Raw genomic sequence first — 14,278 nt, forward strand, 5'->3', positions numbered from 1 at the left:
ATAAGATTCCTTTGTGAACATCTCCCATTAGCTCATTTTGTTAAACTAGTGGTTTCTTATGTCACAACTTTCATACTGTGATACAGGTAAGAGTTCGCTTTTTTAAAAAGCTGTGGTAAAATACACATAACGTAAAATTTACCATCTTAACAATTTTCAAGTGTACAGTTCAGTGGCATTAAATCTATTCACATTGTTGTGCTGCCATCACCACCATCTATCCACAGAACTCTTTTCATCTTACAAAACTGAAATTCTGTACCTATGAAGCAATGACTCCCCATTCTTTCCCTCCCTCCATGCCAAGAGCTCATTTTTATTGATGTATTTGTGTTTGCTTTTCAGAGGCAGAAAGGCAGGATTCTTCTGTGTTTCTCGACTCTAAACATCTTAATCCAGGACTCCAGCTTTATAGGGCTTCGTATGAAAAAAATCTTCCTAAAATGGCTGAAGCTTTGGCTCGTGGCGCAGATGTGAACTGGGCTAATTCTGAGGAAAACAAAGCAACACCACTTATTCAGGCTGTATTAGGGGTATGAATTTGTAAATTCAGGTCTTCAGTGGTAGTAGAGCATAAAAAAAAATCATAATTCATTTTGAGCATAGCTTTAACATTATTGTTTGCTTTAAGAGATGGGATAGAAAATAGAAGCAGCAGCTAGTAGTGATTTCTGAATGTCACTTTGTGTAAGCTCAATTTTTTTTCTTAATGAGGGAATTCTAGTAATGAAAGTAGTGGGTTTTGCTAGATCACAAACCGCAAATTGAATCCCAGTTAGAAGTAGTTCTTGGGAAGAAAATAATATAATTTATCATTTCTCTGCTTTTTGCGGGGGGGTATTTTCTCTTTTGGGGAAAATACAATAGAAAGGCTATTAGAGTAAAGTAAATACTCTATTAATAGAAATATATTGTTGTTTGTTTGCTTTTTGTCCATTGTTACCTTCTTTTTTCCTTTAAGGGCTCTTTGGTGACATGCGAATTTCTCCTTCAGAATGGTGCGAATGTGAACCAGAGAGATGTGCAAGGGCGGGGACCACTGCACCATGCCACTGTCTTAGGGCACACGGGGTAAACTAGTGCTTATATATTTAAGTAGATTTTATTTGAAAAAATTATTTTGAAATAATGTTTTGCTCTTTCTCAGGTTAAGATTGTTAGCTAGAGCTGGTAAAGTGATACTTTCCTTGACTTATACTGTCATGCTGGAACTTAAAATTTTAAAAAATTTCATTCAGAAAAAAAGATATGGTTACTTTTCAGATAAGAAAATTGCCAAGCTTACTTTGAACTTTACTAATTCTTTATATAGATCTGTTTTAGTATTTAAAACTGTGGTGAAATTGTGGTGATTTCATCAGACAACTTAAGTCTGTATTTGTGTATTTTTATGCATGTACATACATTATGTACATAGCACATACATTTTGGGAGAGTTTTGTAACTGTAAATTTTAGTTTTCCCACAAGGTAGTTAATTCTTATTTTGTGCTATTGATGTGTGGCTTCTGGAGCAATATTTAGATTCACAGAACAATAAAGCCGTAAAAATGGGCTTTCTACTAGAGGGTACAAATAAAGTCAAAATATTGGCCTTATATAAAGTTTGTGTCATAGGTCATTGTTTTTCAGTAAAACATCTTAGGATCTCCAAGTCTTATTACCTGGACAGACAAGAAACTGTCCTTTTTAAATGTTTATTTATAGCATCTTCTATTTTCATCATAGTTTGTTTTGTTTCCCTCTATTAGCAAGAAGATTCAGTTCAATAACTTTATCATAAAAACTTTACTTAAAAATGGCTGTATTTAACTCATCCTTTGTATTTTCTTCTTAATCATAATTATTCCCATTTTACTTCATAGACTCCATTTATTCATTTTTTTTCATTTTTGTCAATTTCTTCAAGTTATGAATATTTGTGGAGTACAGCGGCAAGATTACTTCCCACTCGTTGCTGTTGTATTATCGTTAATATATTATGATGTTAACATTGCCTTGGCTTTCTTCTTTCCCAGATAATGACCTTGAGTGGTTTTTGTTTTATTTATGTTTATAGTTATCTGTGTACATCTTTTTATGATATTCGAGGGTAGGGACCATAATTTATACATCCCAGTATGCTGTATATTATCAGGTTAAATGTGAAAATTCCATGAGATTTATAAAATGTTGATCATGGTAGATTTTTATTATTAGAGTCAATATTCAATAAATCTTTGTAGAATGAATCAAGAATTTCCTAATGAAAATGCTATTTCTTTAAGTAGTGCTTTTTATTTTTTAAGGTGAATACTAATTTTCTTCTTATCGGCAATATCTCAAAGACGCTGTTCCCTTAAACAGGCAGGTATGTTTATTCCTAAAACGAGGTGCCAATCAACATGCCACTGATGAAGAAGGGAAGGACCCTTTGAGTATAGCTGTGGAAGCAGCCAATGCTGATATAGTGACCTTGTAAGTGTTTTCTTTTCACTTGATTATTTCCCATACACTGTATTACTTATACAGGGTTTAAACGTAGAGTTTCGTGTGTAGGCATGAAATTTAAACTTGGTTCTTTACTAGAAGCCATTTACTTCTCTAAGCACATTAAATGTATGAAGCACTTTACATACATGAACTTACTTGGTTCCCACATCAACCCTGTGAGGAAGGTTTTATTATTATCAGCCGCATTTTATAAGGAAGCCAAGCCACAAATAATTTGAGAAACTAGTAAGTGGTAGAGCTGGGATTTGAAACCAAGAATTCTGGCTCTAAAACCCGTGTGCTTAGCCACTTCTGTTATGCTGCCTGGCCAGTAGGAACAGAAAATCAGTAACTCTTCTGATTCTTTAACTCTCAGTACAGTACTGGGGTGGGGAGTTGGATTGGTATAGTAACAGGCAATTTTTCTACTACCTCAGGAATTAGAAGATTATAAGCAGGGAAGCCAACTGCGTTGATGTTAGTAACTTTTGCAGTTGCATTTCCTTTGGGCAGTGATAATTAGGGGACCTGTTTGTGCTTATTTTTTTAAAGAATTATTCGTATGAGTACTCTATTTTGAGGTAAAAATATTTGTTTGAATACAATTTAACATGACCTACTAAAGACAGAATCTTGAGGTCTTTATTTGATTTTCATCTTAGATCAGAGTTTATTGCACTTGGAATCTAGGAATGTGGTTGTCACCTACACTTTATTGTTATGTAGGAAGTCTCAAGCATATGTTGTATGAATCGCTTATTCATTCTATTCTGAATGAAGCCCAGAATTGCTGATTCCCTGTTAAATAAGTAGAGATAGTTCCATCTACACTACTGAATTTTAGTCACTTACAGATAGAAACTCCCTTGACTGTCTTGAACTCCTGAGCTCCCACTGAGAATTCTTGACTTGCCATATATCACCCCTCCCTGACCCCTGTCAGATTAAAACAAAACAAAAAAACAAAAGAGCAAAACATTTTTTCTCTGTACTTAGCTTCTTTTCCTCACTGGAGGGGTTATTGTTATTATGGAGACTATTGTAGGAAAATTTAGATCTATTAAATCATTATAGACTTAAAATTGGAGAAAGATAAGTTATTAAAGAAAAGATAGGAGTGATATATAGAGAAATTAACCCTGGCTGCAGCTTCCCAGGCAATTCTTACAGTAATGGCCTCTCTTCCCCCAAAATATGGTCCCAAATTGTCTTAAGTTTTCTCATTTTGCTTTGTATGAGGATGTCAGTTTCACTTACAATTTTTTGAAACAGGCATCCTCTGTGAAAAGTCCAAATACCAAAAAGGGAGACTTATCTTGCTATTATTAATTCACACAATGGTTGAAAAGGAAATGGCAGGGAATTGTGGTACTTTGAAGATAAGAAAAGCCCATGTCAGATGCGGCAACTGCCAGAGAGAGCATGTTAGAAGAGGGTGACAGAAGTCGGGGAAGCCGATGAGGATTTGGCGGCCTGGAGGACAGGCAAGAAGTACTGAGTAGGAGAGGGGCACCACAGGTAACATTTGCCTGTTTCAAAATGTTGCTTAAAGTTAGTAAGAAAATAAGAGGAAATTCTTGTTTTCTTAATCCAGTGCTACAGGTCTTCCTGCTGCCAGGATAAATAACCCAAAAAAGAATGTATAATCAGTATAGTAACCATGCAAAAATCTTGGTAACCTATGGTCACCTATTATAATGTCTGTAGGTCAGAATATATCCCCAGTATTTATAGATAACACATGCTATTTATACATCTGGAACTACCGTACCTCAGGGTGAACCAGAATGAACTTATGACAGGCTACTGCTTCCATTCTATAGAAGCAATAATTTCAGCAGTTGGCAGTTAAAGTTTGACAGGTTGCTTTAGGAGCCAGGAATTCTCTGTGTCTGGAGGAAGTAAGCTGCTAGAGGTGCTGCCAGGAACCTGCTTAAACAGAACTGAAATGCCCTTGTTAGAAGTCTTTTATTGTCTTCTCTCATGAGAATTGTATAAGATAAAAGACAGTTATTTTTGTATCTCAGATTGCTGGGCCTGATAAACTAAAAGTACTTTTGTTTCAGTGGCAAATACTGGTAAAAGAAAAAATTACATGAATACGTCTTAGCTGCGTATGTAATTCATTAGTTTATGAATATTTATATTGTATAACTTATCTAAAAAATTCTTTTATTTAATTTTAGGTTACGTTTAGCAAGAATGAATGAAGAGATGCGGGAATCAGAAGGACTTTATGGACAGCCAGGTCAATATTCTACTAATAACCATACCGAAATGCAGTATAAGAAATGCATCCAGGAATTTATCAGTTTACAATTGGAACATTCATAGTTCTTTAGCAAAGTAACTTAATGCTACAGAGTTTTTATAAATTACTTGTAAATTGTGAGTTGTTAGGTATATACTGTACTTACTGAATTCTTGGGAGTGGCTCACTCCCGAGCCTTTAAAAATCCGTAACTATTCCTATTACAGAACACATTTACTTGCTGTATTTAACTCTGGCTGCTGACTTCTTTATCTGCTCTACAGATGTCTTCCATATACATTCCAGAGAGGCGAATGGAATGATAACGTATCTTTATACACTTACAGCAGCACAGCAGTCATTTTCTTTTTGGCTGTCAAGTGAATATAACAAAATTGTTTTCTTTTTGTTATTCAGGGAATTTCTATAAATTGTGTTCAGGGAAAAAACAAATCACTATGTGTTGACATATAAAAGTCAGTATGGAAAATGCGTAGAAGAAGTTTATTAAATTAAGAGTTCCGTATTTGATCTAAAAATGAGTTGAAGGTTTAAGAATAAAATTTACCAGTAGGTTAAGAAGTCCATAATGCGAATGGAGTTAGTTTAAAAGGTATAGGGAAAAGGTCAAATTTTATCTTGTACCTTTGCCCCAAGTAATTGTACAATATCTGTTGGATAAATGGAAGTATTTAGAAGAACATTTCATGAGCTTGATGGCAAAGTAGACGTATTCTTATTAGAGAGAACTCAGGATCAGCTCAAGTCTCATTTTCAGTAATTTTTGAGTCGAGATGTCAAGAAAAGCAAGAAATGTTGCTGATCAGATTTCTTTCTTTGATGAACATATCCGGATTAGACATTCTTCACAAAGAAGAGAGTAATAATTAGATCTCCAGTTTCATGAATTTGAGTATATGAATTACTAATTTATCTGTTTTAAATTCATATACATGCTGGTTAAAAATTTCAGGAATTCATGACTAAAATAATTGAGAATGTTCAGTTTTAAGTGAGTATGTTTGATTTTTTTTCAATGACTATTAATGTATTATTTTAAAAGTGGCTTGTGATATCATCTATCTTTCCTGTTTAAGTATGTTCTGAAATTTCTGCACTTTATGCTAGCTTCAGCCATTTACTTTTATTTTAGCCAGATTAATATATAACTAAGGTAAATATGGGGCCATTCCTTTCTCAGAGGACTGTATTTATTACTTATTTTTGGTCTAATTTAATAGGGAGCAAATAAGAACTTTGAGAATAGAGGCACTTCAGCTAGATGCTTCTAATCTAGGGTGTCCCACTTTAATCCTATGGATCAAACAATACTACTGACTCATGATGTACCAAGATGTAAGAGTGCTGATTAAGGGTGAAGTCTCAGCGTTAATTCTGAATTTCACCCATTTGTTTTAAACTTGAATGTTAGACTTTAAATACATTATAATTTTGTAACAGATATACACTTAAGTGATAGTATTACTAGGCCATTTTTGAGGCCTTTATGTTTAAGCACTTTAAAATGAAAATTATTCAAAGACTATGACCTGATTCGTAAGATAAGAGTGAACTTCAAGATTTTAAGTTAAACAGTTTTTTTTTTTCCTGACATTTTAAGTGTAAATGTTTGGTCAGCTGCTCTTTCCTTAGGTGTTTGCTGATGAAGCTGCACCCAGCTCATTAGTCAGAAGGTCGGTGGGTGACTTTTCTCTGGAGCTGGGAAGCTTGAAAGGACAGGTCCTCTTACGTTCTTGCAGCTTCTAGTTCCACCTAAACTGCTCGGGCTTCGGCCCCCATCTAGGAGCATTCAAATGTCTCTTTCACTGTCGTTTTATGTATAAGTTTATGAGTATATACCTTCTGCTCAACAGTAGAAAAACAGATTTTTCCAATTTATTTGAATGAAAATTTGAAGAAAAGGCTTATTTAAAAAAACAAGCTTTCCTACCACTCAAATTTTAGCTTAGAAAAGATTAAAAAATAGATCCGAAGTCTGGAAATGGTATATCAGCAGAATAAAATGAGATTCTGATTTGGTAATAATTAGATTTTAAATTCATTTGGGGGTCTCATAGTTAAAGCAGAAAAACTTTATACTTATACAGGTGACATGGTAAAATGGCTCAGCAATTGCTCTCTGGCTACTTTTCCTTTATGAGTCTTTGGAGAGCAGATATTTTTGCTCAGGCAGCAGGTCTTTTTTCTTCTCTGCTTATCACTGTAAATTTCCCTCTCATAGATTTTGGTTGGTTGTTTTATCTAGATCCTTTTTTTGTTGCCTAGGAATAGAAGGAAAACCTCAGAATTCTGGGTAGTTTTAAAAGGCGGGTATTTTCAATTTTTTCATTATGAAGAGCCCTACCATTAAAAAACTCAGATATAATCTTTGGGAATAATGGACCTATTTCTAGGAAACCCCACTTTTGAACTTTCTGTCTACAACCCTACGGACCTGAGACCCCCTGTTTTTTGCAAGGCGACTTAAGAGCACGCATTTCCTGAAGGGAAGATGTATCCTTCTTTGTCAGTTCCCACACCTCGTAGGAGGACCGGGTGGGTGAGTGCAACATCACGCCGTGCTCTCAGTTGTTGGAAACCAGTTTGGTGGTTCCCACAGTCTCTGGCTCTGTGACTCCTCTTGATTGTTGGCAGAGTTTCTCAGCCAGTTGAAAATCACTGCTTCAGTGAACCACTACTGGTTACCTGAGTATGTTGCTGATGAAGATTGATCATTGATCTAATCAGTTACAAAAAGGAAGCTGTAATCAGCCCAGAAGGGGCAGGATCATACACTGATCACCTGGGAGTAGGGTCTCACATGCTGCCATATCTTTGAGGGGAGTACATTTTGAGAGCAAAATTAGCAAAATCTTGGATCATCACTGCTGTTGCAGTGCTTATTCTGAATACCAAAAATCAAGAACTATTTTAAACTATCAGTGGAAATATAGCAGTCCACATTTCAAAGAACTCAGAACTGTCCAGGCACATGGAAAAGTTAACTTTCTGAAGAGAAATAGAATGTGATGAAGTAATTTAAAGAATATAACTTAGTATTACAAATATTGGGTGGTTAGTTGTTTACTGTTTATAATAGACTGTTAAATGTACTCATATGAACTTTCCAGGGCAACATATTCTGGGTTATTGTTTATGTATTCTAGTGTAGACAAGTTATATTTGCCGTGAGAAACATTCTAAATGATTAAAATTGTATTTAAAGAATCACATTGAAGTTCAATTTGTGTTAACTATATTAAATATCTTAGTCACTATTGTTATTGTAATGTTTGCTTTCTGACAACACATTTTGAGGCCTAAGAAAGGTATTATATTGATAAGTCCCTTAAACATTTGGTTAGAAACTGAATGTTAACAAAAAGTTTTGTGTATGTGTGTGAAGGTGAGACTTCCTTTTGTATTGTATTAACTCTTTTAAAACGTATTCAGTAAGTGAAACCAATGAGTTAGTGTAGCACCAACACTTTACTTCAAGGAAGCATTTAATTCAGTGAATAAAAAAAATCTTATAATTTGTTTTGCATGGTACAATGGTTCTACTAAAATGTACTCGTGTAGTAGGTACTTTAAAAACAAAAACTGGGAAACCACAAAAAGAAAAAAAAAATCCCACAACCTGTTATACAAAATATGCATTGCTAATAGTAGAAGCCATATATTGCCATTGTACTGTTGTAATACTTAAGATTGCTCACCTGGTGCTATCTGTGAACTATTTGGCATTAGCATCTATTAGATACTTCTTCCTATTTCTTCTTGAATGTATAATGTGTGCCTTTTAAGTTATTTCTGGTGTTGAATGGTAAATTCAGTGTGGTATTTTTGTATTATAATCTGCACTTTACACTTTCTTGGAAAGTAAAACTCCAGACTCTCCAGTTTAGTATTTTTAAAATATTTATAATGTTTACAATAAATATTTTAAATATTTGAATTCAACATCTAAGAATAAGAAAAAAATTTAAATATTTTATATGGTTTGTTAAGTGATGTTTAATGTTTGTCTCTTCTCAGTTTATTTTATATCTTTTAGAGTGGCTAATAATGGGAATAGATTGTAGTTTGTCTTTTAATGTGGGGTAAACTTTTATGAAATGAAACATGGGTGTAATTGAATTGTCTTACCCGTTGTTCCACCATATCAACCTTTATTGTTTTAGTAACAATATTAAGAGTTAGATGTTACTCTTAGCCAACCTATTAAGATTCTCTTCTTACTGTATTTTTTCTTTTTAAAGTAGATTGATTGATTCAGGTCATGAGAATATTTCCAGGGCTAAATGAAAAACTACGTAGAGATTTTAATAACTTGCTTTTTACATTGACTAAATATTAAAAGCATTAAAATTTTTTTATTGAAAATCTTGGGTTATGCTGTTAGACCTTTTACTAGATCTGTATCCCCCTCCCCCAGATTTTTTCTAATTCTCTAGCTTTTGGTATGACATCTATTGCCTCAAAAAAATCTCGCTTTTTAAAAGCTGACAAAACTTAGTGCACTATTAACAACAACTGTAGCAATGAGTGTGTAATAAGATGGATGCAAGGTATCTTATGGGGAATAATTATAAAACCATGTTCCAACAATAATAATCTAAAACAGTATTTGACAGTCTAAATCTTGAAAACAGAATTATGCCAAGCTTCTGCATAAAGCTAATATGTTTAACAGGAAGCATTCATGATGAATGATTCATCTTGAAAATAAGATTTCATTTTATACAAATCTTTTGTCTGAGGAGTTAGCCTGTATGTGTGTTATATATTCAGTTTTTCATTGCAAGAAAAATAGTATTCAATCTGCTATAATATCAGTATCTATAATCTTCTCTACAAGCATATTTGTATGTATAAACATTTGTATTACTCTAATTTAACAGATGTCTTTGATATTTATTCCCCTTTTGTCATAGCATCCTTGCTCATATGACCTACAGTAAATGAAAAACTAAATGTGAAATGATTTTAAAGTCATTTTCTAGGCTTTATTATTTTATAAGCCTAGTAAAAAGTGGATTAGGTGCATTAGTTTTAGTTAAGAATTAAAGTTTGAGTAAAGACTTACTTTTTCACATGCTATTTAAATTAAAATGCCTTTAATTAAAAGATAATATTAAAATATGAGGCCTTTTTTCCCACATGGTTATTAGTTTTGTCTTGCTAATAACTTGCATCCAACAGAAACATTAATGTTTGTTTTTGGTCTTTTCTTTTGGCCTTGATCAAGGGAAACATTTATTTAAAGAATGCCTTGTTTATTTAGAATGACATGATTTACCTCATTTAGAATGACTTTTATTTCTCATGTGTTAATAAATGTATTTCTTTATATTGCTTTAAAACACTTGCATCTTTGCTCTTTTCTAACTCTGAACTTTCCTCTGTGGCTGCATCTGAGGTGCTTTTTTCAGGTATAGTTTTTTTTTTTTTTCTTTCACTATATACTTTTCCAGCACTTATATTTAGTTGGTCTTTTTTCTTCCAGAAATGCTCATCTGAACAAAATTTTAATGTAATGAATTATAAAATAGTTACTAGTCGTAAAAATGAATGTTGTTTATTAATACTTTCAATTGTGTAAATTTTAAAAGTCTCCTCGTTTTACTTTCATGCAGGTGATGAAACTTACCAGGATATTTTTCGTGATTTCTCCCAAATGGCATCCAATAATCCAGAGAAACTAAATCGTTTCCAGCAAGATTCACAGAAATTTTGAATTTTTTTAAGGGGAAAATAGTAAATCTGGTGACTCCCTAATGTATACATCTGAAAACTCACAGATTTTTACTTCTTTAATTCTACTTACTTACTTTTAGTAGCTATTGAGTTGTTTGGGAAAAAGGTACCCGTTCACTGATATTTTTACAAATCAAAACATAGATCTCTAGTAGTTGGGAGAGGAACCTACTTTAAGACTTTTTTTATTAAAATTTTTTTTAAAAGCCTGTTTAAAGGGCTATTTTTTGTAGGTTAAAATTTAAATCTAGACTTAGGCCATCTCTAGGTTACAAGATGCTAAGAGTTTAGACAAAATAATCTTTTTTTCCCAGTGGGTGGTAGCATTGATTTTTTTCTTCTGTGCACCGTGCCCAGGATCGTTCAGTCAAGCATATCGGCATCAAGTGGGAGCCTGATGTCCTGCCTGACTTGAGAATATGTTTTTGCTTTAGCTTCCCTGATGTTGGTGATTCAGAAATAGTTTTTTTCTGTTTGTTTGTTTCTTGGTAGCCTAGCTGTCATATACACAATATGTAATTTAATTATTAGAACTAGAGCATATATGCCCCCCATTTGCTCATAAATGCAGTTATATTCCTCAGTTATTGTCCAGTACTTTAACGTACATACAGTGGCTGTACAGATTGACATAACTCAGTCCTTTAGATTTATTCCATTTTATGAAGGAAAAAAAAAGCCCTTTACAATAGTTTTTTTTTAATTACCAAAAGAATCTCATAGAAGTTGTAGTTCTTCATTGTTGAGTTGATTTCCTAAAACCTTGACAAATTTATTGATGTAACAAAACTGTTTCAAAGGTTACTTGAATGTTGCAAAATTATGCTTTCATCAGGTTGTAACTATCAAAGGAAAAGTTGACTTATAAAATAATGTAGAACATTTTTATATTTGAAATGTGTCCTTTTCCAGATACATTTTTGCTATTGCTCCTAGTGAAAGGAAAAATCTCTCTGTAAAAGGAGTAAAAAAGACTCAAGTTTTTTTAGTTTATACTAAAATATACAGCAATAAATTGCTTTTTTAATTCTTCTAACATCTCTCCTGTGTACTTGTTGTACACGGTATACATTCTTTTAAATTATAGCATCTATATAGCTTTAGTATTTGGTTACGTGAATCACACACCCTTGAATTCCAAAATATTATGGGTATACTAATTTTCCAGGTATATGCTAGAGATTAGTCTGATTCTATCTTTGATTGACGTATCTTGTCAGTATAAAATAAGTAATTTGCCTTATGGTTTCTTTCTAATATTGTCATAATTAAGTTTAACTTTCTTTTTCAAGTTATGTGTAAGTAATATTATTGATACTCAGTTTCTAAATGAGAGGTTTTTAACCTTGAGCTGCCAGATAAGTACAGAAATTATATTTCATTGGGTAGATAATAAATTTTCTAACATTTTCCCACCAGTAAGTAGAGTTTTCTAAGTTGACTGAACATCAAATCAGAATCTGTCTAAACAGGAATTATACTGACATAAATTCACATCACAGAAAAGGTTCCATATTTGGCCAAATTGCATGCATATAATGCTTATTTAGTAATAATTGCTGTGTATTAGATAAGGATACAAATATATTTAGGGATTATTTCTAAGGAAATGCTAACTTCCAAAGCCTTGTATTTTAATTGCAACAATACCAGGAACCTTAAATCTTTCCTGTTTCACCTCAGAGTCACAGGTCACCGGGCTTTGCAAAAGTCTGATTTGTAGCATTTTTATTAGTGTACTTTGAAATTAATTGTCCAAAAAGCTCAAGGAGAAGTAAATATGTTGAGAAAAGAAAGAAACAAAGAAAGGAAGAAAGAAAAAAAAGAGAAAAGAGAGCCTCACTTTTCCTTTGTAGTGCCTATTCCTGTTTTGCTCCTAGGAATTCATCTGACCTTTATTTGAGGAAGCCTAGGCAGTTTTCCTTTTGGATCCAGCCTTCGGTCTTCAGATCACCTCTGGGATCTCTGGTTGTAAAAGCAATTCTTGATCATACTCTTAACTCCTGTGGCTTCAGTCATGAGTTGCTAATGTGACAGTAATTATGTCTACTTAAATTTAATTGTTAGAGATGTATTTGAAGTACACTAAAGATCATGGTTCTGAATATCTTCAGAGAAAGTGTAATCTTTAACAGTACAGGGAGCCTGTACATACAAAAATATACTTCTGTGGCTTGATTTCTTGAATATGCCGAGACCCAATTTGGATTAAATTTGGCAGAAATGATGCAGGAGTAACAGCAAGGTTTTAAAGTAAATTAATGGTTACAAGTAGTTACAGAGTAGGTTGGCTCTTAACCAAGGTGAATTAGCTGTGTCAACTAATAGCCTTTCTGTAGTATGTAACAAATCTTAGTTTCATTATGCTGTGAATTATTCAGTATAATATGATAAATTATAGTATAAACAACGTTAGTCATACTCTTGGGCTTCAGAAATCAATTTGACTGTCCTTTGTTTTCATTCCCTCACTGATCTGCTGGTATTAGTTTCTGATTCCTTATCATTATTCCATTAACTCATTAACTTAAAAGTTAGAGTAATCTCAAAATAAGAATAGCAGTACTGTGAGGAATTCATAAAATGCAGTTTCATGTTAGAACTAGACTAAAGGTAATTGCATAGTTATTTGCAATTTTTTCATTGTAACACTTACATGTTTAAGATTTCTAAGGTTTTAAAAATTACCTTTGGTACAATCCTTAGAAATTAAGAAATTTCCAGGGATTCACTATATTACATTGTTTGCCTAATTTATACTGGTCTTTGTAGATTTTAATCAACTTTGGTGTTTACTTTGTAAAACATACAGATTTTATTTGGAATATTACTTTGGTTCTTCATGGGTGCATTTTGAAAAAAAAACTTATACTTTCACAGTCTGGACAGCTTAAGTTTGTGATATGTTAAGCAGTATTTTAAAAATATAATTTTACACATGTGAAGTGGGGTCACGATAAACCAAATTGTATTTAAGATTAAATTTACTATCCATTTTGAATAAGACATTCCCGTATCACTCTTATATTGTGGAATTAACTTTTCTGTTTGATAGCACTTTCGACTGTGGACATGAGCTGGAAAAATGCTGTATTTTTATAGAATTGTCTGTTCAGAATGACTTCAGACATGCATGATATAGTGGAAAGAGCACTGACTAGTTACTTACTACTCTTACTGGATTCAGAGCTCCTCGCAAATAAAATGAGTGGAATGAAACAAGGCGGAACTGTAACAGCATCCCTTGGTGTACCATTCTGCTGCTCACATCTGCTCACAGTGTGCTTTGCCATTACTCACAGTAGGACTTCTGAGATCTTAATCTAAGAGCACCAACAGTGTCTCTTCTTTGATCCTGGGCTGCTCCTCTTGTTTTACAGAGCGGGTCACTGGTTTGCTGGTTGGTGGCGTAGCTGACACCAGAACCCTTGTCTGACTAGTAGACAAGAGGCACTTTACTCATATCATGAAATGATTTGAAATCATTGTAAAGCAGCAAAATTGGATAATGACTGCCAGCTTTCCTTGTGCTTTGATAACGAAGACTCCAAGTATTCTGGAGAACCTGGATATAAAATTACTTTGAAGGAATAGATTAGGGTTTAAAGATGTTAAATTGTAGGGAATTTTATATTTTTGCAATAACAAACATTGATGAAGGCAAAACGTTGTAAAGGTAATTTTAATTCACCATGTGCTTATCAATTTCTTGATGCTTCTAAACGAAGACAACTAAAAGGGGCATGGATTCAGTTTGACCAAATCCTGACATCTATAAATATGATTTTGGGGGCAT

General features: G+C 33.3%; 1 protein-coding gene across 6 annotated transcripts in view; it reads left to right on the plus strand.

The window, feature by feature from the left end:
* The window catches only part of ACAP2 (ArfGAP with coiled-coil, ankyrin repeat and PH domains 2), a 145,543-nt gene extending 134,472 nt beyond the window's left edge, over positions 1-11,071 (plus strand). For 4 of the 6 annotated variants that reach the window (XM_061193241.1, XM_061193242.1, XM_061193244.1 and 1 more), the window contains 5 exons: positions 346-533; positions 962-1,071; positions 2,346-2,456; positions 4,658-4,719; positions 10,362-11,070. In XM_061193241.1, the coding sequence (XP_061049224.1) occupies positions 346-533; positions 962-1,071; positions 2,346-2,456; positions 4,658-4,719; positions 10,362-10,462 (572 nt within the window). In that variant the 3' untranslated portion in view covers positions 10,463-11,070. Of the gene's footprint in view, positions 1-345; positions 534-961; positions 1,072-2,287; positions 2,457-4,657; positions 4,720-10,361 lie in introns of those variants that run through there. The other 2 variants (XM_061193245.1, XM_061193247.1) reach the window with 2 other exon arrangements.
* Positions 11,072-14,278: the final 3,207 nt, after the last annotated feature.

The sequence above is a fragment of the Eubalaena glacialis genome, chromosome 6 (genome assembly GCF_028564815.1).
Source record: "Eubalaena glacialis isolate mEubGla1 chromosome 6, mEubGla1.1.hap2.+ XY, whole genome shotgun sequence".
Classification (NCBI taxonomy): domain Eukaryota; kingdom Metazoa; phylum Chordata; class Mammalia; order Artiodactyla; family Balaenidae; genus Eubalaena; species Eubalaena glacialis.